Source organism: Tympanuchus pallidicinctus, unplaced genomic scaffold, assembly GCF_026119805.1.
Source record: "Tympanuchus pallidicinctus isolate F22 unplaced genomic scaffold, pur_lepc_1.0 scaffold13, whole genome shotgun sequence".
NCBI lineage: Eukaryota > Metazoa > Chordata > Aves > Galliformes > Phasianidae > Tympanuchus > Tympanuchus pallidicinctus.
In genome coordinates, this window is record NW_026294648.1 from 10,365,714 (window position 1) to 10,390,045 (window position 24,332).

General features: G+C 34.6%; 1 protein-coding gene across 2 annotated transcripts in view; it reads left to right on the forward strand.

Moving 5' to 3' along the window:
- LOC128076173 (connector enhancer of kinase suppressor of ras 2-like) overlaps window positions 1-24,332 on the forward strand; it is a 172,763-nt gene that overhangs the window by 78,183 nt on the left and 70,248 nt on the right. For both annotated transcript variants that reach the window (XM_052673561.1, XM_052673562.1), the window contains exons 3-8: window positions 1,236-1,438; window positions 2,658-2,745; window positions 8,275-8,316; window positions 11,345-11,464; window positions 15,990-16,049; window positions 19,455-19,523. In XM_052673561.1, the coding sequence (XP_052529521.1) occupies window positions 1,236-1,438; window positions 2,658-2,745; window positions 8,275-8,316; window positions 11,345-11,464; window positions 15,990-16,049; window positions 19,455-19,523 (582 nt within the window). The remainder of the gene's footprint in view (window positions 1-1,235; window positions 1,439-2,657; window positions 2,746-8,274; window positions 8,317-11,344; window positions 11,465-15,989; window positions 16,050-19,454; window positions 19,524-24,332) is intronic.

Sequence of the window (24,332 nt, forward strand, 5' to 3'; positions counted from 1 at the left end):
TTGGCATGAGTAAAAGTGGCAGTAAAATAGAGGGGAGGGAACTCATTCAATATTTCAATAAAAGAAAGATTAACTGCAAATATTAAACAGATGGCATGCAAATATCAAATACAACATGCTTTTTAAATATAAACTTTTTGAAAATAGAGAGCCTTCCTTCAGTGAAACTGTTGTTAACTGTATGAAATTTGTTTTGGAAAAAAGATTAAAAGAATTGTTCTTTTCTGTAACTAAGCCAATGCAATTTTCATTTGCTTCACAATTCAGTCTTCTATGTGATGCTTCCAAACCTCATTGACTGACTGGGATGCTTTAGGCATAGTATGTACATAATACTGAAATGAATTCTGTTCCTAGTGTTTAAAATGATTTTTAAAAGTCAGCTGCTTTAATTGAGCTAAGAACATAGAGAAGTGTTTCCATGTCTTGTCCTCCAAGCTAGAGGTAGAGACCTTCATTTATTTTTCAGAGTTATTATCTGAGAGGAAGAATAGCTGGCAAAAAAAGGAACAGGCCTGTGCACCAGTCAGAACTGATACAAATTTAGCAAGCAACCTCACCTACCATTTATTTATATTTTGTTTGACTTTCATACAGTCCCACTTTATATGCTTGTTGTCATTCAATGCATTTTCCCTTTTTGTTGTTGGAAACATTTAGTCTTTGTACAAATATCAGTATTGTCATCCAGCAAGACTGTACATTGCTTGCTGCTCTTTAGTCTTTGTTTTGAGGAAGAAGTTTAGTGAGTAAAATTAACATGCAGTACTGATGAACGTTCATCCTTTAAAATATACACACTGTTGAAATTAATAATGGTCAATCAATTCATATGGTGAAGCTAATTTTGTTTAAGTGCTCGTTAGATTTTTTCTTATACTACATTCTGTTGTGGTAGGAAGAGATCTTGGTTCAATTCAGTTCGAGACTTTCAATGTGAGTCTGAGTTATTATTGAAAAGTATTATTTAAAAGTATTAGAGCTGAAATCTTTGTACTTACCACCTGGATCTAAGTGGGGAATTCACTGGGTAAAAGACAAACAAAAAAGACCACCGTGCTTGCTAGCACTAGGGGCACGTTTCAAAGGAGCCTGTTGATTAATCTGACGCCAGACATCCATAAGTTTTGTTCCCTTTCAGTCAAGTACCATTTAGAGTTTTCTGCCTCCTTGTTCTGTTAATTTAGATTACAACACCTTATTTCACTTGATTGCATTTTCCTTTTTCCCCTCAGAACTATGGTTTGGAGACTGAAAACCTGAGAACTCTCTCTCACAAGCTGAACGCCTCGGCCAAAAATCTTCAGAATTTTATAACGGGTAGAAGGAGGAGTGGCCATTATGATGGCAGGGCCTCCAGACGACTGCCAAATGATTTTCTTACCTCTGTAGTTGACCTGATTGGTGCTGCCAAGAACTTACTAGCCTGGCTGGACAGGTAATTTACTTTTTCTTGACCTTGTACTGAATATGAATATGAATATGAGAATATGAAGATAAATGATAGTACTTAATTTGGAAAGGAATCATAGAATCATAATAGAATCGCAAAATAGCTTGGATCATCTAGTTCCAATCCTCTTGCCACAGGCAGGATTGTCTACTAATTAACCTACTACTCCAGGTTGCCCAGGCCCCCATACAAACTGGCCTTGAACACCTCCATGGATGGGACATCCATAACTTCTGTGGACGGACAGTTCCAGCACCTCGCTACTGAGTGAAAAATTTCACCCTGACATCTAATCTAAAACTCCCCTGTTTTAGTTTAAAACTATTTCACCTGGGTCTATCACTGTCTCAAATTTAAAAATCTGTAGCAAGACAGAACCCAAAACATACAATTGCAGCATGGAATTTCAATTGTTTCCATTTTTCTGGAGTTATAGCTGTGGAGATCTGGAATCTGAATGCTCTTGAATATATAAATGGCACCTTAGAAGTCATGGTGAGAGTGAATAACCCTGCTTTATGAGATTTGTATAATCCTGGTGACATCTTCCTAAACTAATGCCAGCATTCATATTCTCTTGGGCTATTACCTTGTCAGTTCTTATACATTCAGATGGGTCAGATTTGGTTAGAACGTGGAAAGCCTGCAGAAAATCCCAGTTCACAGGAAGCTATTACTGACTAAGGAAACATTATTTTCCTCTCTGAATTAAGGTGCTAACTTCTGCAGAAGAGTGTTATCATACTAGTAATGCTTTTTTAATGAACCATACAAATGAAATTTTGACTGCTTACAATTATTTGGAAGCTCATGTTTCACTGACATTAAGAATGATAACTTCTAGGGTTCTAGCCAAAATTCACTTCCTTCCAGCCAACATTGTTTCTTGTTTCACAGTCATATTTTACAAAAGTTATTTGGCTTGCTGCTGGAGATTGTCGTGATTAGGTGATTCATAATTTTGTGGTGTACAACCGATCTCTGTATTGTATACATCTTCTAAATGCCATTGAAGACTCCAAAAAAACAGTAGAACTGTGTTATTGAGAAGTATATTCATTATTCTAGGAGTCTTTTTTCTTGATTAAACCAGAGAATAAGTAGCTGACCTGATTATACTCGCCTTTATGAAAATGAATTTACTAATCATAAGTACTGTGAGATATCATTAATATCACATAAGTCTATTCTTCCTTTCTCACAGGTCTCCATTTGTCAGTGTGACAGAATACTCACTGCTGAAAAACAACATTGTTCAACTGTGCCTGGAACTAACAACGATTGTACAACAGGTAGGAGTAGTTATCTTCCAGTCTTTCCAAGTACTTATAGTTGCTCAAAAATCATAATAGTAAAAACATTGCTAAGCTTTTACTTGATCAGAAAAAAATATATTTTTGCCTATTACCTTTTTGTTCCTTCCATATTTTCTTTTGGTGGGAGTGATGGGAAGATTTTAGATTTTGGCTATAATCATGTCTTTGGATAGATAAAAAAAATAGTGTGCAGTTGAAAATAATTCACTTATCTTTTGAATGGACAATTTCATGTTAAGTTATTTGCTGCCATAGAAGAACAATGCCAGTCAGAAACAGGTTAAATGCTAAAAAAAAATTGTTAGAGATTCAAGTGTGTTTAATCAAAAATATTTCAGGGACAAGTTCTTTCTTATATCAAGATGCAACTGTACTACATCTTCTTCACTCAAAAAAGTGCCTGTTACATAAAAGTTGTTTGTAATTGACACTGAACTAGTGAAATATGAAGCAAATAAGGGTAGCAGTATTTTCATTACTAATCTGTAATTGTAGTACAATCCACAGGTACATCAAATACTTTCACCTGGTTCTGTAGCTGTACATTTTATACAAACAGTAATAGTCACTATTGTTATTTTCACCGTCTGCCCCTGAAATAGAGGAAATCACACAAGTACAGAATGACTGAGTGTAAGTTAGTAGAACTCACTTAAGAGGCTTTCTGAAGTAGCAATATTCTGTAAAATCTTTTCCTCAATATTATTACTTGCATAAAAAAAGCAAAAAATCAAGTATCTACCAGATTTTGCATTTGCACAGTGTAGCCAAGGCTCACACATACGTCTTTTACGCAATTAGCCTTAATTTCTAATACTCAACTTTTTTTCCTTTTGAGAATTGTTTACCTTCATGCAATATTGCAGTAAAAAACAAACAATCCTTTTTCTCTTTTCTTTGTTTATAAATTCCTATGTAGACATTTAATTATTAAAGTATCTTTATTAAGCTTTCTTTTAGTGTTTATAACGCTAGGCTATTTTTGATTTACAGACTAAACAAAATGAACTTCTCTGCAGTACAAAATTTTGGATTCCAGTTCCCCTTGTGAGAGGTAGATTGTGTTTCTGCAGTGGAAATTTCCAGTATTTCTGTATGTAGCATAGGATAAGTTGCCTTTCACAAAGAAAGTTGCTGAACAGAGTAAAGTTGAGACCTAGGTAAAATTGGCACAGGCACTTGATAAGGTAATTATATAGCATAGGGGAGAGTCTGGTGCAGGGCAGAATTGATGTGCAGATAGTTGAAAATACTGTTCTGTTATCGCCATAAAAAGTACAGGACATACCCAAAGGCAGGGGGTTGGTAACAGACATTGATGCTCAACCAATGAGTGCCAGGAGAGGCTTCACCTGCGTTGGACCCAGGGTAAATAATGGAGGAGATTTCACTGACGAGTTGCACAATTTCTCCTGTCAGTAGATGTGTGTGCCCATTATTGCAATAGTGAATAAAATGCCCTTCACAGAGATCTTTGCCTGATCAGAAGTTTTTTATCTTGAGCGTGTTTCTCACACTCTCCTCAGCTGATATGTACTTTCTTGGTGTGAGTTTAATTTTCCCTCGTGGTCTAGGTGAAAGTAAGAGAATTTTGAATTGTGGTCTCCATTTCTTCTTTTGGCTGCTTTTGGCAAATGAAATTCACTTCTCTGCCAGTAATAGGTTGGGGTTTTGTTTTATTTCTTCATTTCTTCAATACCACTTCATTCCAAAAGCTGTCTTCATCCTGACAACTTAAAAACAATATATCTCAGAGAACAGTCTCCAGGAAAATTCACAATGAAAAATGTTTAGTTCATTTGTAAGGTTAGTTACAAATCAAGACCAGTCTTGTCTTTTTCTTACCTTATTTTTAGATCTGGGTTGCTTAATAGCTATTTGATATTTTTACAGTACGTAAAACTTAGTACCAGAAAGTGTAGATAAAGCAATATCCTTCAGAAGGAGGCAGCTTTATTGTTACTAAATCTGAGGAAAATTGATCTTAATGTGTGAAAGCAAAGATGTCTCACCTAACAAAAAATGTAGTCTTAACTGTAGGCTGAAATATGAAGTGAGTGGCATAAATAATAGAAACCATTCTAACAGACTATTTTTTATACTGAATGAGATAAATTTTAGATATCTAATGCTAAATTGTACTTAGTTTTCTTATCCCTGACAAATCTCTACTTTATTAAAATAAACAGAAATTGCAAATGAATAGCATTACATAGAAAGCTGTAAAATCTTTGAGGCATCTTAATTTTGGGGCCCAATTGCCCTTTGAAAATTTTTACAGTATCTGCAAATTTCAGTAGTATATGAATTGCAAACTAAAATGATGAATGTACCATGATTATGTGCAAGTCCTACCATCTTTTTTCTTTATCAATATTCAAAAAAAAGCTCTTTTATCTTAGCAGAGTTGTGAAGGTGTCAGACCTGTCAAAGTCAGTGTTGTGGAAGTGCAGAAACTGGCCTGTACGTGATATTGTAGGAGTGATTATTTCATATTTCCGGTACTTTACTGTTCTGCAGAGGAGAAATGGAATGCTGCTACTTCATTTTATTTTATTTTTTTAACTCTAAGAAAAATAATACATTTTTAACGTCTACATGCCTATGGAGGATGGAGAGAGAGTACAACTATTATTTATCTTCTAGATCAGAATTCTATAAGTGTTAGTCCTGGAAGAATCTATTTATTTTTTTTTATGAGATCCCTCATGCATTTCTGTGTATCAGGAAAACAAACAAACAAACAAAAAACAACAAAAAAACAACAAAAAACATCAGAAGAATGTTGTGACCTACATATCTTAGAATGTTAGTATAATATTGCAAGTGCTTTTAACCTCTCAGTTCAACTGGTCTGATGTATTAACAGAAAGTCATTATGCACATATTTTGGAAGGAATCCCAAAACCATTAATAATTTTAATGCTAGTGTAAGCTTGGATGTGCAACCTAAGTATAGCTAACATTAATTCTGCTCTACAAAACAGTAAAATTTCGGTTTCACTCTACACAAGTCTTCAGTTATTTGACCTGAAGTAATTAAGCTTGTTCAGAATTAAGCTCATATTATTTTTGTAGCATAGAAATTAAAGGAATAATTTAGATAGAACTATTAGCTCTGAAATGAAGCTATAAGCCCTCCTGTGATCATGTGTTTCTCTTGGTACTTGCAGGGTTAAAGGGAGATGGTGGATATGCTGTTTGAAGTGTGTAAAACATGTAAGAAAAACTGCCTTGGGCATTGCCAACCAAACTGACTAATTGCATTCTTATTTTTGTGCTGAAGAAAATAACAGCATGAATACAGAAGAAACATCAAAGGGGTACTTGACCATGAAATGCTAATATAAATTCCTCTGTGTTCCTTGTCATTTGCAATCTGGTTTATCTTTCTTATTTTGAAAACTGTCTTCACGTAGAAGCTAATTCCTCCACAAAAGTGCCAGTCCTCCAAAATAAATGCTTAATCTTGTGGGTGAAGCAGCTACTGGTGCTCCAGGTGTGTGCACAAGGCTGTGTGGCTCACACAGGTAAAGCTGCCCTGCAGCGATCGCAGACGGGCTCCTCACCGCAGTGCCCCACAAATGCGGGCCAAGAGCTGCGCATGGCCTCTGTGCATGGGATGCGGCCAAGGGCTTTTGCTGCTGGACAAGAGGAGCAGGGAGCCATCAGTCAGCTGCAGAGGCTCCTGCAGAGTACCACAGCCTAAGCTGATCATGCAGCTAATCTACTTGGAGAGCAAATAGGGTGAGGATGTTGGAATTAGTTCATGGGAAGTTTAAAGCAATTAAACGTAAATTAAAACTGTTACTGCTATCACATTGGTCCTGAAAAGAGGAAAATGACAACTTTAAGGGAACTTAAGTTAGAGGATCTTTTGTGTATATCAGAAAGTAAAATTTACTTTAAAAATTATTTAAGGAAAAGAAAAGTCTTTTTTACTTCAAATGTATCCTTAAAGTATATCCTGAAGTCCTTATCTTGCTCTGTAAAAAGCTGCTTCCAAGATGGCGATACATTTAGCAGTTCTCCAACTTTATTTTTACTGCTATTAAACGTTAATTGACTTAAATAACAACTATCAGCAGGGCAGACGTGCTGGGACACCTCACAAACGTTTTCTCCTCAGATTTTGTGAAATAAAAGCACTCCTTTGACACAACAGATTGTTGTCACAGGGCAGTGCCCACCACAAAGCCTTCGGTGACGGAAGGTTCTGGAGCTCTGGGGCAGGGCTGCGGGTGGCCTCAGAGGTGATGCTTTGTGAGGGGAATTGCAGGCATTTCTATTTTAATCTCACTTTGCCTGGCACACTTGCATTTTTGTTATGTTCCTGTTAATTTAATTTTTGTAAAACATCATGAGCACTAATGAGCCCGTTTGGAGTGCTTACTGGCAGGAGAAGCTGCATTTTCTCTCAGTGCCCTTGTAATCTCTTCTGTGGGACGGGGTTCAATACTCCCATGCCATGGCTGTGCCCTGCAATAGAGGTCGTTCCAAACTTTAAGAAGCAGTAGAGGCAGTGGGCACCTTTTAGGAAGTGTTATGCTTTGGTTCATGAAATGTAAGTGATATTCTGGCTGCCTGTAATGTTGTTAAATAAAAATATGAGTCAAGTGAGTAATGTTTTAAGTTATGGATTGATACAAGTTACTGTCCTTAAAATGACATTTAGAATAGGAAAATGGCTGCTTTGGAAGTTACAAGACTTAAGCAAATAAAGAGGTCAATTAGGATTATAGTTTCAGGTCTAACTTTGTGACTAGGTCTAACTAGGTCACTAAAGCAGTGAAACCCTCTGGATATCTCTGAAGCGGTGTGCAACACAAGCAAACCTGAGTCTTCTGAGTCTTCAGCCCCTTCTGATGTGACTTGTGCCCCCAAAACCAAAAATTAGAGCTGTTATGGAAATACTTCCAAGAGATGGAACTGTGGCTGTTTTTGTCCCATGCGGACAGTAAAAACAATTATGGCCTTGAAGCAAGAATAAACTAAGTATATAATCCTTAACATCTTTAATCTTGTACTTATCAAAATAATTTCTGCTTACTCCTCCTTCTGACACTTTATAGTAGCACAACCCACCTATTGGTACGTCTGACACAATGGTTTGCATCTCACACAACTTGTACAACAGCATGCATTCATGCAATGCCTATCATGCTCTGAGTTTCAGTGGATTTCCAACATGCCAGATCAATTATATTCACTTTTTTTTTTCTCATTTTCGTGAGTGTCCCCACTGCTTTACATGTATTTTACTGCTAGTACTGAGCAGAAAAATTTATTTACTATAATGGAAGAATAAATCATCCCTGAAGTTAATGAGCCATAACAAAAGTCAGGTTACTTTTATGAAGTGACATTCTGGACATGACAGAACTGAAGAGTTTGTGTTTATGGTACATCTGTAAGAGATAGTTGACAGTATTTAGCATTCTTTTCTTTCTTAATAGGAAATTTAAAACAATATGCATTAATTGTGTTTGTTTTATTTTCCCACAGGATTGTACGGTGTATGAAACAGAAAACAAAATTCTTCACGTGGTAAGTATTCTATTATGGTATTCTCCAGTCCTACATCATGCCCTTCAATCATTTTTTAAAAAGTATTAAATTCCACTATGGGAAAATAAAGTTACTATTTGACAAAACTCACGATGAATCATATCAGTTGCTGAAAGTTAAAGTTTTCATAAATAAAATGGAATTCTAAATATACATATGTGTGTATATAGTTAAAAAATCTTTTTAACACAAGAAAGAGGAGAAAGCAGCTTATGTAGATTGCAGCCCCTGAAACCAGCTCAGTACTAGTGGCCAGCCACTTTAATTATTGCCCCAATGGTCCACATTTCAAACTCCAAAATGTTATGCTTTCTTTATAATCAACCCAAAGAAATATAAATAGGCTCTACACAAAAATGTTAATTAAATATTTTTTCATCTAAGATAATGTCTTCAAATTCTCTGAAGTTTGGAGGCTCCCAGAAGGTGATGTGATTAACATCAAAACCAGACCTATCAAGTCTTTTTACACCTTGCTAAATTGGACATCTTTCAAATTTAAGCCTTAAGAATTAGTTCTTCTTCTGGTACCCGTGCCTATTTATTTTTGCAGGCAAGACCAGAACTCAGGTTGTTTTAGAAGCTTTGCAAGATGATGGTACACTCTTTGTAGTGTAATACTCCTGCTAGGGTTGCTTGCACGGAATGCTGTCATTCCTTTGCCTATTTGCATTTTTAAGTTCTCTGGTTGTCACTGACCCAGAACACTGTAAAAGCTTCCAGCACTCAACAAATCTAATGACTAAAGGGAAATGGAAGAATATCATGCAAAGTTATTGATTGAATATTGGCCTTTAAGTACTAATACTTTATATTCTCATGGTGCGTGCACAAAAAGCTTGTACTCACAGTGAGGTAGAGTTAAAATGTATGGTTTGGGGGAAATCTCGAAGGATTTACAAGTTTAGATAAGCTTTTGACAAGCTCTTACCAAGTGCCTGACATTTTTTTTTAAAGCCTTTTACACATACTCTGCTTCCAGCAGGGATTAAAATATATCATAAAACATTGATGTGCTGTTAAATTCAGAAAGCATGCAGTAACTTTTAGGAAGAAAAGCTCTCTATTGCAAACCTGATTCTGAAAAGAACTAAAAGCAACGTCTTCTGGGATTTGGATTTTGTATATATACATATATACAAACATCTTTTAACTCATGACTTGTGATTCTAACTGTGTACATCTTCTGGAACTCCATCTTTATCAGGAATGTTACTTTTAACCTTGCTACCTCTTCTCCATAGAAGCTCAAAAACATAGAAGAGAGGAAAGTTTCAGTTTTTTACTTTCCATTTTTGAACTAGTATACAGGACTTTAGAACTTTCAATTTTCTTATGACAAAAATATGTTAGCAGATGTTAATGCATTTTCTCATAGTAGTAGTGCTAGATGATATTTCCAGGCCCTGTGCTGTTATTCATAAATTCTCCTCAGTTGTTCCATCAGTACTGTCTCAGCCTTTGTGTTATGTGTAAGTCGTGTCAGGTGTCTCCTGGACATGCTGAAATACATTTACGGTAAAGTAATATTTAAAATTATTCCAATATATTATTTTTGAGTACTTTCCTAGCATAGATTTTAAATAACTTTGTGAACTGTGGTGAGATCTTAAGATTCATAAGATCAAATTTGAGTGAAAACTTGTTTACTTTTATTTAATTATAAAGCTTCTTTACTGAGAAAATATTTACATGTGACAACTCTTAAATTATAAACCATATGCAAAGTGACTCTGGATTTAATCTGCATTTACTCTGTGTGTATGTTCTTAAGAAGATGTGAAAGCATGAGAGTGCTTTATTTGGAAATAAAAATATTATTTTGATATGACAGTAGTTCAAAAAACAGGCTGAAAGCATTTGCACACAACCAGGGTCAGCCAGCAGGTCATATGTAGAACAGCAGTAAAATATGTCATTTGAGCCTGCCAGTTTCCCTATCTGCAGTGGGAGAAGACAAGACCTGAAGTTTTGTTTATGGTTCCTGGCCCAGAGCTTAAACTGCTGGAAATATTCCTGTTATTTTCCTGATCTTTTGATGCAGTCATGCATACCTGAATGTGATGCTTTGCTTCTTGCATCTGGTCCAAAATACAAATGCCACATCCAGTACTCCAGAGCTGCACTTACATTTCCAGATGAGTGGCCATACAGTGAATGGGAATGTAATCTATAAATTCAGTTAGTTAATTTTATTCCTCGTGACAACTTTATTTGTTTAACTTCTCTGTATAGTGTCAAATGGTATATTAGAAATCCTCATGCTTTTGCAAATGACTGAAACAAAACTTCCCGTAAGGGATTTCACTACCATTTTCTATAATTAGGGAAAATGAGTCCCTGAAGGAAAATAGATGCATACAGTAAGTTTGACTGGAAGACCACTCTGGAATTCATCAAAATGTGTGCCTTCAGACTAGATTCAAATATTTTGGGGCATATTCTTTTTGAAGGAATACTTGGTCTTTACACATTAAGATTCTTTGAGAGTCCAGATCAGCTCCATTCTAATCCACAGACTTAAAGTTTGGCTTCCATTAATAGATTCAATTTGTCACCATCACCACTTTCGAAATATGGTTCCTGTTTTGAAGGTGTCTGTGGATTCACACAATTCACAAATGGATTTTACATGCTTCATAAAATAAAATTTCCATGTTATTTATTATGGTATCTTATAATAACAGATCAGATTAAGTTCATTGAGCATTTTTATACATTTGGGTATTTTTGATGCATGGATGTTCTCAGTACACAGTATTACCTTTTGTTCAGAAGTACTGTACAGGCATGTTTATTTTATTGACCCAGATATTTTCTGTTACCTTAAGCTCTTGTTCTTAACTTCCCTATGCAACACAACTTCAGTTCTTGGCAACCTCTAGTTTTTACAGGAGAAATAAATGATATGTTTATTCTCAGATTGTTCTCAGACTTAAGAACTTTGCCAGTAGTTTCAAATAAATACAAGAAATCATATTTTTCTTTGTCTTATTTTTCTTTGTAGTGTAAAACCTTGTCTGGAATTTGTGACCACATCATTTCACTCTCATCTGATTCTCTGGTGTCACAGTCAGCACATCTAGAGGTAGTTCATCTTACCAGCATTATGCCCAGTGAAGGTTTGGTAAGTACCAAAGCAATTTAAATATTAGAGTTCAAGCCTTGGATCTTTATTTTATAAAAATAAAGTTCCAGAAAACAAACTGTGTTTTCATTCATATCCTACTATTATATTTATTTAATTTCTTTTGGTAAGCTGAATATGATTTCTGAAGGTAGTTTAATTAACATTTATGCAAATGAAAGGATTGTAGTCAGTTTTATTGTCAATTTTATCTAGGGCTTGATGTGCAACTAGTAAACATATGAGCTGCTTAAAAATAGTTAATAGTCTTTTGATAACCATATTACAGCTTTTGAAGTGTACTAAAATAGTTAACTTTATTTGCACATGTAAGTATTTGAGCATTCATTGTCATTAGTTAATGTGCTTTGAAAATGATTAGTGGAAGGTATGTTCCTGTGTTTTGCATTAAAATAGTTAAATACCTCCCTTACAGTATGGTTAAAATAAAACTTTGATAAATATCATCCCAGAAACAAAATACATCCCTTATAAACTGTTGTTCACTGAGCAGGCCAGGTAGCTGTCTTCTGGACATCCCAGTCGCTTCACATTATTGATTGGTCATACAATTAAAATTCTCCCCAGATTTCACAGTGTAATAATTATTTTGCTACCATTTCTTAGTGTTATTGTACTGTTACACTTAGGCAAGAAATTTTTGTGAGATTTATGTGTCGATAGGTAAAGATTTCTGTATCTTTTCCCTAGCTCCCCAGTTCACAGTCATTCTGGTATCAGTAGGCTGTGGGAGGAATAGGAAAAGTGCTTGGGAACTTAACATTCTACTAAATTGCCAAATTAAAACCTGTTCTATTGTCACTAACATTGTGTGATGTTTCTTCTTTGTAACTGAATGCTTGTTTTGATTCCTGTTAGTTGAAATGTGTTCTATTATTTCAGTACCTTACTCCTTATTCTATTCTGAACAGCAATGAACATCATGTACAAATTCTGTCAAAGTTACAAGAGCATGATTAGTGAGGTACATACTGATTTGAGACTGCTTTAATACCATAAGTAATTTTTGTATGATTAGACACAATTTAGTTTTGGATAGATACAGTTTAAAAAAACTACAGCATAATAAAATACTTTTTATTTTAACTTTTTGGCATTATAATCACTTTTACAAGGTGTAATCCTGAAGACAGACAGATACTATTTGCTGTGCTGCATCCCTAGTTACCAAAGCTTCTGTATTTTTGGCTTAGATTCTTCTCTTGTCCAATTGATGAGTTAATTCAGGGATATCCAAGAGATGCCAAGTCAGTATCACAGCTAGTTTAGTATATATACTGTAACCCTGTTGCTTTTGACCTGCCTTAAGGCTGATACAATCCTGCACACTTGCAATCTGGATCTCTGTATAACTTTCCCTTCTATCCAGAAATTTCAGCTAGCTTCTTGGATGTGAACAGTATACTCTCAAAGCAAACTTATCATAAAGTTTCAGGGTTGGATTTCATCCTTTATGACATGGTTACCAAAATGAGGCTGTATTGTCATGGCCTGTCACACGGCCTGTAGTCTCCCCCATACTGCCTTCTTCTCCAGTGGAACACCAAGCAGACAGAGCCTGTGCTGTGCCCACGCAGTAGGCTGGGCTCCATCACTGGGTGGAAGCGCTGTGGTGTGCATACTTCACCATCTGCAGTGTGCCAGTACTTTTATAGCTAACACAACTGCAGTCAGTGGGTACTGCTGATGGAGGACATGAGATAAGTATTGCAATCAAATTTGCCCGTTTAAAATTTTTTGTAGATGAAGCGAAATCACTGTGAATGACTGAGTTTTCTGTGCCTAATTGTGAAGGCGCTATAACGTGGTAGGTTGGAAAGTTCTTTATAATCAATTTTGCTGACACCGTGTTCTGCATAGGAAAAAAATATGAAAAAGGACTATAAATGGGAATAAAAGAAAAATCATGTGAACAGTAAAACATTAATCAGAATCAAATATAGAACAGAGTAATGAATTACAAATGGCTTTCTCGTGATTGTATAGCAGTTTTTTCCACAGGATTTCTACTCCATTCAAGAGAAAAATGAATGCTATTCACTGAATGGAAAGTATTCAGAGTTCCATTTTTATCCTTATCATTCAGTGTAGGGTTTGATGTATTATTTACCACATTTCATCTAAGTTCTGCGTTCCCTTCAGTTACCAATGACTTTCTTTTTGTTGTGGCCTTACTGAATGCTTCACAGACATCAGTTAATTTATCCTCAAAACATACTTGTGAAAGAGATATTGCAATTTCAGTTTTATAGGAAAGAATCTCATATAGAAAGCAATTTGGGGCAAAATCACTAAAAATCTATTTTTTGGAGACTCAGTGGGAAGTGCTTACCGTATGATTATTCAGGAGGCTTGTTACTTTTATGGACTAATTACAAAACACAACCTCTCTTGATTATAAGCGTAGCTAAGATTTTATGAGATACTGAGATCTGTAGCTTCAGCTTTGAACACTGTTGGCACCTGGAAAAGGAGTGTTTGTTACTTTTTGTGAAATATCTGTTGTAAACAGATCGCTCAGACTTGTATAAGAATTCAGTTATCTAAAATAAAATTCAGTTGTATTAATTGTGAGTTTTTACTTGCAAAACTTCATTTCAGCAAATGAACCTGACTTCCTATAGACATGGCATAAGCTTACATATAAGCTGAATTAATTTCCAGGTTTAAATAAGTACTGTATCTTTAAAGCATTTTCACAAAAGGGTTGTGTTTCATATGAAAATGAACCTTCATTGATAATATTTTCTAAATTTCTGTACATGTTATTATGAGCTCAATAGTCCTTTTTATTATTCTAAAATGTCTTTTTCAGTCTTCTTTATTTAAAAATAATCTCATCTGAAGCATTCCCTAGAAGACACTCTTTTCTGATAGGTCAGTGGCTGTTTGCTTGACAAAATACTTTGCACATTAGAAAGATACTGTGGCAAATACTGAAAGTCTCTCCATGTCTTCCCTATTACATTTTGAAGTAACTTTCAACATCACTTAAGTCTCCTCTGAACTGTAATAGTAGGCATGTTAATACAGTCTGATTTGTCAGCTCTTAAAGCAAAGAGAAGCTGCATGCATGTTTGTGAAATGAAATAAAAACACTAACTGCATGATCTAATGAAATGACCTTATAAAATTAATAAACACAAAAGTTAATAATAAGGCAGTGTTTTAAGAGAACAAGTAGTCACAGTGAGCATTATCTAAACTGGCAATTCATAAGCAGTAAAGTTAAGCTGTATGACCAGTTTTTTCTTTAACTTATCTGAAAATGGATTAGTTAATATTAAGGTAGAAGCAATAATGAAAGGTCACAACAGATTCTGTTGGAGCAGGTTTCTCAGAGTTTCATCCAGTCAAGTTTTGATCATCCCCAAGGTCAGCTATTCCACAGCCTCTCCAGGCAACCGGTTCCAGTGTTGCGTCACCCTCAAGGTTTCAAAAAAAGAAAAAAGAAAAAAAGAAAAAAGAAAAAAAAATTGTTTTTCTGCCAAGTTCCAACTTATTTCTCATGCTTCCATCTCTTTCAAAAAGAGTTTGGCTCTGACTGCTCTGCAGCCTTACAATTCATGTAGTTGTAGAGACCAAGATAATCTTGCCTTTCTGGAGTTTTACTATTTATTTTTGTAGGTTAACAGCTAGCCTGCAGATCTTCATTAAGTTTCGGGAATCTTGAAATCAATTGCTGAACAAAATGTTCTTTCTCATTTGCTGGAGGCTCTTGCATTTTGACAGTGCAAGGTGATGGAGAATTATTGAAAGGATAATGAATCAGCAGTACAGTGTATCAATTAGATTAATTAGATTTCAAAATTTGATGTATAACCAGAAAATACAGAGAGATGTGAAGCTACGACCTTACTCATGATAGGTAAGAATGCAAGCAGTTCAGTCTCACTGACATTTAAGGCTCTGTGTACGTGTGTGTGCATGCGTGTATGGATAGATAGATACCTACTTAGGTTGTCTCTCTGTATCCCATCAATCACCTCCTTGAAGCAGAATTCTTGCTGGACTAATTACAAAACTCCTGTTAGCTCACCATGCTCATTTTTTCTACATAAATTGGCAATGTGAGCAGTGGCTCATGTATTTTCTAAGTTAGATTGTTTCCTTCTTATTGAACCAGTAACTCTCTGAAAGGAGGGCATATAATTTTAAAGACTATTTGTGTTCATTGTTTGAGTTTTGATACTTCTTTTATGGCACTAGTAATAAAGAGAGGTTATGTTAAATATTTCAAACACTGAACTGTATCAAGCTTTCATGCTAAGGCTTGGGCTTGGAGCTGAATTCTATCCCAAAACTTCTTTCAAACTTAAAATGCATACTGTATGTAACAGGCAATGATACATATGTGTTTAACTGCAGATGTTATTCACACATGATTTATTCCAGACATCTGAAATGTTACCATTTTTAAACTGAAACAGACATACATACTGTATTATCATGCAAACGGTATTTGTTTCTTACAAGTATTAATTATCTTTTTGCCTCTTTTCAGGGGATGTATATCAAATCAACATATGATGGGCTGCATGTAATCACAGGAACAACTGAAAATGTAAGCTTGCTTAGCCTAAAAGAACATCTGTTGTGCATGCAAGTATCTTCTGTATACCTGCAGTGTATTTTTTTATATCAAAACTTGCTGTAAAGCAAGGCACTTCTTATCAATAGTGTTTTATTTATTTATTTATTTTGCACATATTATGTCACCATCTTAAAAATTTGAAAATATAGATGTAGAAAAATACCTGTGATGAAGTAACTAATTATAAAAGACAAAAATATTGAACTTCTGTGCACACTGGTTCTGGTCAAAACATTGCTGTCAGTGATAAGCATATTGCAGCACATAAATCAGCATGACTGTTATTCTTTTCATGCTACTCACTGTATCTGTGAAGTAGTTTCTTGTTACTTAACTTGCAATTCATAATTACAAATTTGAAAAAATAATTTTACTTCAACTTCTGCAATATAATTTTTATGACAGGCTTCATAATCACACCCACCCCTTCTGTTTTCCATGTAGTCCATGTTTTAGTCACAGAGATTTTATTCAGACTTGGATCTGTTTAAAAGTGAATAAATTCATTTATATCCATAAATAAAAGTGAATAAATTAGAAACTGAAATTTCATAAAACTGATATTGAAACTAAGCAATGCTAACACCAAGGAAGATGAAATTTGCATTGTGCAGGTAGCCATGTGGGTCCAAAGTAGCACATACTGTGTAATATTGATATTTTGTTTTCTTCATTTTGTATAAATCAATATGGTTTTTGTCACTCATTTTTTGAGATATTAGAGATCCAGGGAAAGCCTGATTATTTATTTATCATAATTTATGATAAATGAAATGTAAATTAAAATTTGTTTACTTATACTAACACCATTGATAGCATTTAGAAGTCTTAAGTATTTGTAAATAGAGACATAAAAATTATATATCGATTCCTGAAACTGGTGAACAAACCCTCTTGATTATGTTGCACCCATAGAATGAATAACACATGCTATAAATAATATAGTTGTTTGTTGTAATTTTAAATAATTTACATAGAAATATGAATCAGTTTGTGGAAAAACATATATTTATAACTGAAATTCGTGGGAGGAGATAAGAAATTAATCAGCCATTAAAACCCTAACATTTTTTTGTCTTGTCTGTGTAAGGTCTTTATGATAAGAGAGCACTAAGAAGTTGTTTGGTTGTTTTCTTTTTCTTTTGTTTTTCTTACAGTGTAATCACATGTGCAGTTAAACCAGCTTCAAAGACATTTAATTTCTGGCATTTCAGCAAATTGATTTTTCATTCCTTTTGAAGGGATAATTGACCTCAGAACCAGTGTTTAATTTTAAAAGATAATAATTAGCTCAGCCTTGTCAAAGTCAGGAAAGGAGCTTAAAAAAAAAAAAAGGCCTCTGCTTTTTCAACTAATGTCAACTGAAATTAAATGCATTATGAATAGTGATGTTTGCTTCCATTTCCTGCTTACCTTTCTTTCACAGGTTAAAGGAATCAAATTTGTGTTTCCATTGAATTTTAGGCATGGAAATAGATTATCTTTCTGTTAGAAGTGTAGCTCTGTATCAAGAGCAGTCTGCCAAAATTCTGTGCTTTCACTAAAAAGATAAATTGATGCTGAAGCCAGGCAGTTTCTGGCTAGAAAATACTTAGGCAAAATCCTTTTTATTTTGGTGTGACTGAGATGTCAGGAGATGATAGCAGGCTGTAATGGCCAGGCAGTTTAGCTGAAGGGCTGGACTCTTGCTACACAAGATAGAGAAACCCCTGTGAAAGAACAAGCAGAGATCAAGCAGGTGAGTGGTTAGCAGCAGCTCATGAAGGGAGGCCAGAATGATAAGCAAGGAGAAGGCTGGAGGTGAAAGCTCTGCTTGGAATAGTACCCATAACACTTTGTATCAGTGTCAAATATTGGCTATTTGCCCTACTTTGGTTGTTATTTATTACTTACTGAATAATTAACGATGTTTCCTACCACTTCCTAGCAATTGTGTAGACTGCAAAATCTACTGATTAGTCAGCAGGTGGTCACTACTGGACAGTGTTTGAGCTCCTTGTAGATTGTCTCTGAACTGTGTTTATGTGACACAGTTTTGGCAGTAGGGGTTGCAGGGCAGTCCTGTGAGAAGAGCCTGGAAGCTGCTCTGTCAGATATGAGCCAAAAGTCACTGGCCATAGCTGAGCTGTGCCTCTTTACTTACATGTTTAAGAAAGCTTTCCCATAGTGGTAACTGGTCAGTGATCTCCCTGCTCTGCGCTTTTTAATTGTATTTTCTCCCTATTCTGCTGAGGAAGTGCAGTGAGCAAGCACCTGTGTGATGCTTGCCTACCTATCAAGATTAAAACATAATTGCTAGTATTTTGTTTAGAAGCAATTGTAGTCATTTTCTATCTAGTGGCTGTTTGGGTTTTTGTTATGTTGTTTCCTGTTGCCCTTATTACTTCTATTTATTTATAAAATTCATTCACATAATGGATAGAAATGATAGCTGTGATTTGTGGTTGGAGTATACTGCCCAACAGAACAGCTGTTGCCAATTTTCTGGAAGTTTTGGCTGGTAGGCAGTGAGGTCAAGTTTATAAGCCTCTTCAAGTCACCTTTAGTGCAGGTAGATCTCTTCTTCTGTTGTGTATATTGGCATGCTGTTGACCATGTTCATGTGGCTTGCAGAACAGTGAAATTTAATCTATTTTAATACAATCAGAGGAAGCTATATTTAGTGTAAGGAAGTTTTTCAAGTCAGATCTGAAATTATGGGAGTGGAATAATATTATATATACTGAAGAGCTAGACTGTCAAAGACTTTATCCATTTGTAATTACCATTTTGTGTTCATATGGTTAATCTAGTAATGTTTTGAAAGTGATGGAGCTGTAGCATATTTGCCAAGTATTTGCAGTGAACTTAAGCAGAAAACCTGTTCTATAAAAGTCTGTACTAGGCCTGTTTTTCTGCTATGTGTATGTTTTTCTCAGCCCTGTCTCTGGATGTGCCATAGTTCAGTATTTGTTGACATAATAGATTTATTGCTGTGTGATGTAAATTCACCCAGTGAACTCCCAGCAAGATTGTAACAGCTCATGGCCTGATACTCTGCTCCGAGAGGTAAAGAAGCTAAAGTAGTTCAAACAGTCAGAAAGGCCGTAGGAAGTAGGCCTTTCACCCATCAGGAAGGCCATAAGGCCCATCACCTTAGGAAGTAGGATTTGAGATTACTTCATCACTTAATTGCCATCTGTTACAGAAAAAAAAAAAATATTGTTCTTTACAGAGACATTTTTTAATAAATATAATAAAGTATTGTTATTTGATAATACTGCTTCTCTGGGCAGAGCTTTCTTGCCTCTTTCCCCATTCATGGTTTTCATTCATGCTCTTCCCTCATGCTCCTCCACCCCAAATATAAAGTTAATTGTTATCTCCTGTTCTTAGTCTCCTGCTGACCAGTGTAAGAAAATCCATGCTGGTGATGAGGTGATTCAAGTCAATCATCAAACTGTGGTAAGTACTCTGGAGGTTCTGCCCTGCAGGTTTTGCCTATTCCCACTGCTGAGAGTATAATAACTCTTACTAGCAAACTTTGCCAAAGAAGACCAGTCTTCTTGCTTTTTGAAGTATAATCATTGCTTGCACTTTAAAAAAGGCAGAAATTATCATTAACTAACCTGCAAGAATGATTTCTACACAGTGGAGACTAAATATTTCTTTTCCCCTTTTTCTTTTTTTTTCTGTTTCCCAAAACACTTACTCAATACTTACTAACTTTTTAATTCAAATGTTGTATCTTCATTCCCTCTAAAATAAAAATCCAGCAACACTTTGTATTGATTTATAACCAGTTATGATGATTCCTGTTTTCCTTTTACCTTATTACCAAGCTGAAAGAAGAGAAATGTCTCTCTAATGTGTCAGTGTTCAGTTTATATTATGTGAAGCATTTAGCACTGCCCTTTGAAGAGGCTCATTTTACATTAAGATCTTAAATATTTCCTGGGTTTTTAGAGTTTTCAAGATTCTTAGAATATAATTTCAAATATACGTATCCAATGACATCCACAGTCTCCGATATCATTTCCATGGGGACTGTACTTAAATCATTGTAAGATGGAAATTTCTTTAATGCTGTGCTACTCTGTCAAGTATGAATCCTGTTTTTTAAAAAAATCATTCTGAGTAGATATACTCATTTTATATTACCATTAGTGAAAATACTTTCCTGATTAGAGAAAGTAGAGATTTCTTTGAATAGGTTCTTATCCTGTAACTGAATATTGGCATAATCTCATCTAATTCTGACTAAACAAGGTCAAAGTATTTCCTGGATAAATTCATATTTGTGCATTCACCAGGATAATTTGATTTTTCACAACATCCAGTGACGTTCACATAACCTGTAATGAGTTGTTCCAGTAGTTAATTATTCTCACTGCCAAGTGGGGTGTCATTTTATTTGTATTATACTTCCATTCCTTTGGTCTTGATACATTTATATCTATTTTACTGGAGATCCCATTTCTCATGTAGATATTCTCAGGATATAATCAAATTACATCTTCACCTTTTTTTTTTTTTAGTAACCTAAATAATTTGAGCACTTTCAATTTTTCATCATAATGCATTGCTCACTTTGTTTAAAATCCCAGCTGTAATACTTTGCATATTTAACACTGAGTTACTGCTCTACAGGAAAAACATTCATAGACACGCAATACACCTCTGCTAAAATAGTACAAATGAGACTATTTTACTGTAACCACTACTAACTTGCTGTTTGCCATTTTTTTAAAACCTACTGTTCATTTTTTTTTTTCATTCACAGGCAAAAATAAAATGAAAAGAACACCTGGATTTATTCCCTATAAAATAAAAACTGTAATTTCAATTTAAATTCGTCTTTTTCCATCGAGGGTCCATTTGTAGAAAGGAATCACTAACCATTTCGAAACTGAGAGAGAAGCTTTTAAATAGGTTCAGGATGTAGAGTGGAAAATAGTTATACTGTCCCTACATTCCAGTGGAGTCAGCACAGATAACAGCACTTCTAATCCTGGAAGCATTTCTCTGGGGTTGTAAAGCTATAGCAGAGGATTAAGCATGCTGACAATGTCAGTCCATTGAATTGCTGCATGTGTGGAGTTAAGTATTTTGGGATTGGTGTGACTGGAATATTTTGGCTGTATGTCCTCAAAAAAATTCTTGTGACTTAAAATTTATATAATCATTTTATATAGAGCTTATCTGAATTAAGAGAGGAATATCTGATTGCTAAAGGTAGGTACATTAATTCACTTTTTTCCTGAAATCAGTTATATTAACAAATATATTAACCACATTAACAAAATAATGCAACTTACTTTACTTTTCAAATGGTTTTTCACTGTGGATGAAAATTTAATGAAACAAGTTCAGGAAGTATCAAAGTAAAACTGCTTACAAGTTATGTAATGCAACAGTTGAGTAAGAAATAAAAGATTTACCACGTGGAATTTTCTCTAACCAAAGAACACTATTATACAGTTATGAAGATCAAAGAAAAAATAATAGTACTTTAGGCAAGAAATTAATTAAATCAGTCGACTCACCACTAGCTGTTAAGATCACTTAATCATTATCCAATTTCCTTATTTGCTTTTCTGCTTATCCTTCTTGCTTATAAGATTTTAATAAAACAGCACAAGAAACTTGAAAAAATAAATTACGTATTCTAAAATACATTAACTCTTTTTTATCTTGTCAGTAGTAACAGGCACTAATTCTGCCATTATCTTGAGAATTTCTATTTTCCTTCTTTAATAAAATTAAACATAAGTCATTTATATGTCACTGTACTTTTATTTGTTTATAAAAATTATAATTGCACCTTAAGTTGCTTGAAATTTATCTATTCTGCTGCTTAGCTGAAATAAAAGAAGGTATATTTCATTTTGTCTTAACTTTCCGTAAAGTTTTTTTTTATAGATGGTAACTGATTCTTCAGTCAGAAGATTAGGACTGTCATGCAGTGAAAACAGGATAAAATTAATACCAAGAAATACTAATTTCTTTGCATTTTCCTTAACATGAACAATATAAAATGTAGGACAATTAGAAAGCCAGTCATAAAAGATACATAAATGTATACCTATTTAGAATGGAAGCAAAGTTGATAATTAAGGCCAAATAATCTGCATCTAAGTTTGCTAAAGACAACGACACTTCAATTGCAAGTTCCTGAGCACAGGTTTTTAATGTATTTTCTGCTTTGGAATAACTTCTTATGTTGTGGAAATGTAAAGAGGAAAACTTATTAGCAAATGCTATGGAAGGATTAACAGAGAAAAGATAACTAAAGACATGTAGAAAAGGGCATGTTAGGTGAAATACAATATACATTTATGAAGAATAAATGATTAATGTTCTACTTTTCATCATTTCTCAGATGACAGAAATCTTACAGATTCAGATACTGATCTAACTATCTGACCATCTGTAAAATATTTGATACACTTTTGTACGCTAAAGTATTAGATTAACTAGGGAAAACCGAATTTTCAGAAAACTGACAACTTCTTTTGAAGATTAGAATTTGAAGGTCATTTAATAGGACAGAGAGCAATAATAATGCTTTTAGTAACTCATGTTGAAAGCTAAATGTTACTCAGGAGCAGCTGGCGAGAATCCAGAAGTCAGAATGTAGTAATTAATCCCAAATCGACTCATCGCCACGGAGGTGATGTGACTGAAAATGGCAAAGATGAACTCGGAATTAATCAGGAACACGTTTCCAGGGGAAATAGAGTTTTAATGCCATTGTCTTGACATTGGTAATATCTTGTCTGAAATACTGTTCAGGTCATTTGCAGTCATCAAAGGTGAATTTACATATGAACATTTAAAAATGTAATGGAGGCAAAGAAAATGTATTGTCTGTCTCAGATGAAGGGATTCTCTAATTTAAAATTTTTAAGGACTTTAATTTGGTTAACCCAGCCAGCTAGGTCTGAGAGAAAATAGAACTCCTCTGTCTTAACATGTAGAGGTTATACAGGCCAGGAAAGGAAAGGAACAGTTTAAGGCAAAAAATTATGATGTAGAAGAGCGTACATTCGTATAAACAACTATAAGTAGATGTGTGGTAAAATCTGAAAGAGATCTTCTGAGGATGGTGATTGAGAAACTGATAAAAATGACTAAGTTATAGTTGCCTACAACTACATAGAACAGGAAACAAATGGATGTAGTAGCTGGAAAGGCTCTTTCTATTCCAACACCTTTGCTTTGTTGTGTTTGCTGCTGGAGTTTGGTACGTTATCTCTAAATAGCTGTTATTATTTTGTAACGTTGATACATTTTCATCCTTGATAAGGTTGTTCTCTGGAGTGAACGATGCTACATAAATACATGATCAGCAACCTAATGCCCTTTTGCCCTTTCGCACTGCTCATTGTCTGTCAATGAGCATACTTTGATAATAGCAAGAACAACATGAACACTGTTTGGATGTATAATGCCCAAATTCCTATTGCTATAGATTGCATTCTGAATCTCTTTCACACAAATCCTGATATTTTATATGAGGAGGAACAAAATTAAGATCCAACAGTTTTGTTGTTTTTTTTTTTTTTAAGATGCAACAGTTTGGTAAATTTCAGCACTACCTTATTGATGTTAAAATAATTACTGAATTAATATTGCAGATGTATGTGTATTGAATTGTAAATTGGAGTGTTAATGGAAGTTCACTGTGGGTGGAGATATGTCTGTACATGTAGCACCAGTTTGTTCTATTTGTGTTTGATTTGCTATTTCTACCCCCAGAATAAGTCATCTGGTTTATAAAGAAATGTCCACATATCACTCTAAGAATTCTGCCTTTCATTGTTTCTCTGTTAGTTAATGAAATCACTCTGTAAGATAAAGGAAGAATGTTTATAATTCCACCATCAATTACTGTTCGTTACAGTTAAGAAATAAATGAGGAGAGCAAACCAGCCACCAGTGTTTATGAAGAGCTTCCATTTAGTGACAAAAAGTAGTCTCATGATCTAGCAGCCTAATAATAATTTCTGATATCCATATTAATGAAACTGCTTCCCTTGATTAGTCCCCTAGCCCAAGCAATATTGTAAGGCAAAGTGAATTATATATTTAAAATACAAAAAGATGTCCTTTTTCCTTAACAAAAAATTGAGTTTACGCTGTCTTTTTATTTATTTACATATTTATTTTTAATGAAAATATGAAGAAAGGTCACGCTGCTAAGATTCAAGTAAATATCCAGATGGGTTTGCTTATGTATTCAAAGAGCCTTGAGGGGAAACATCTGTCCTG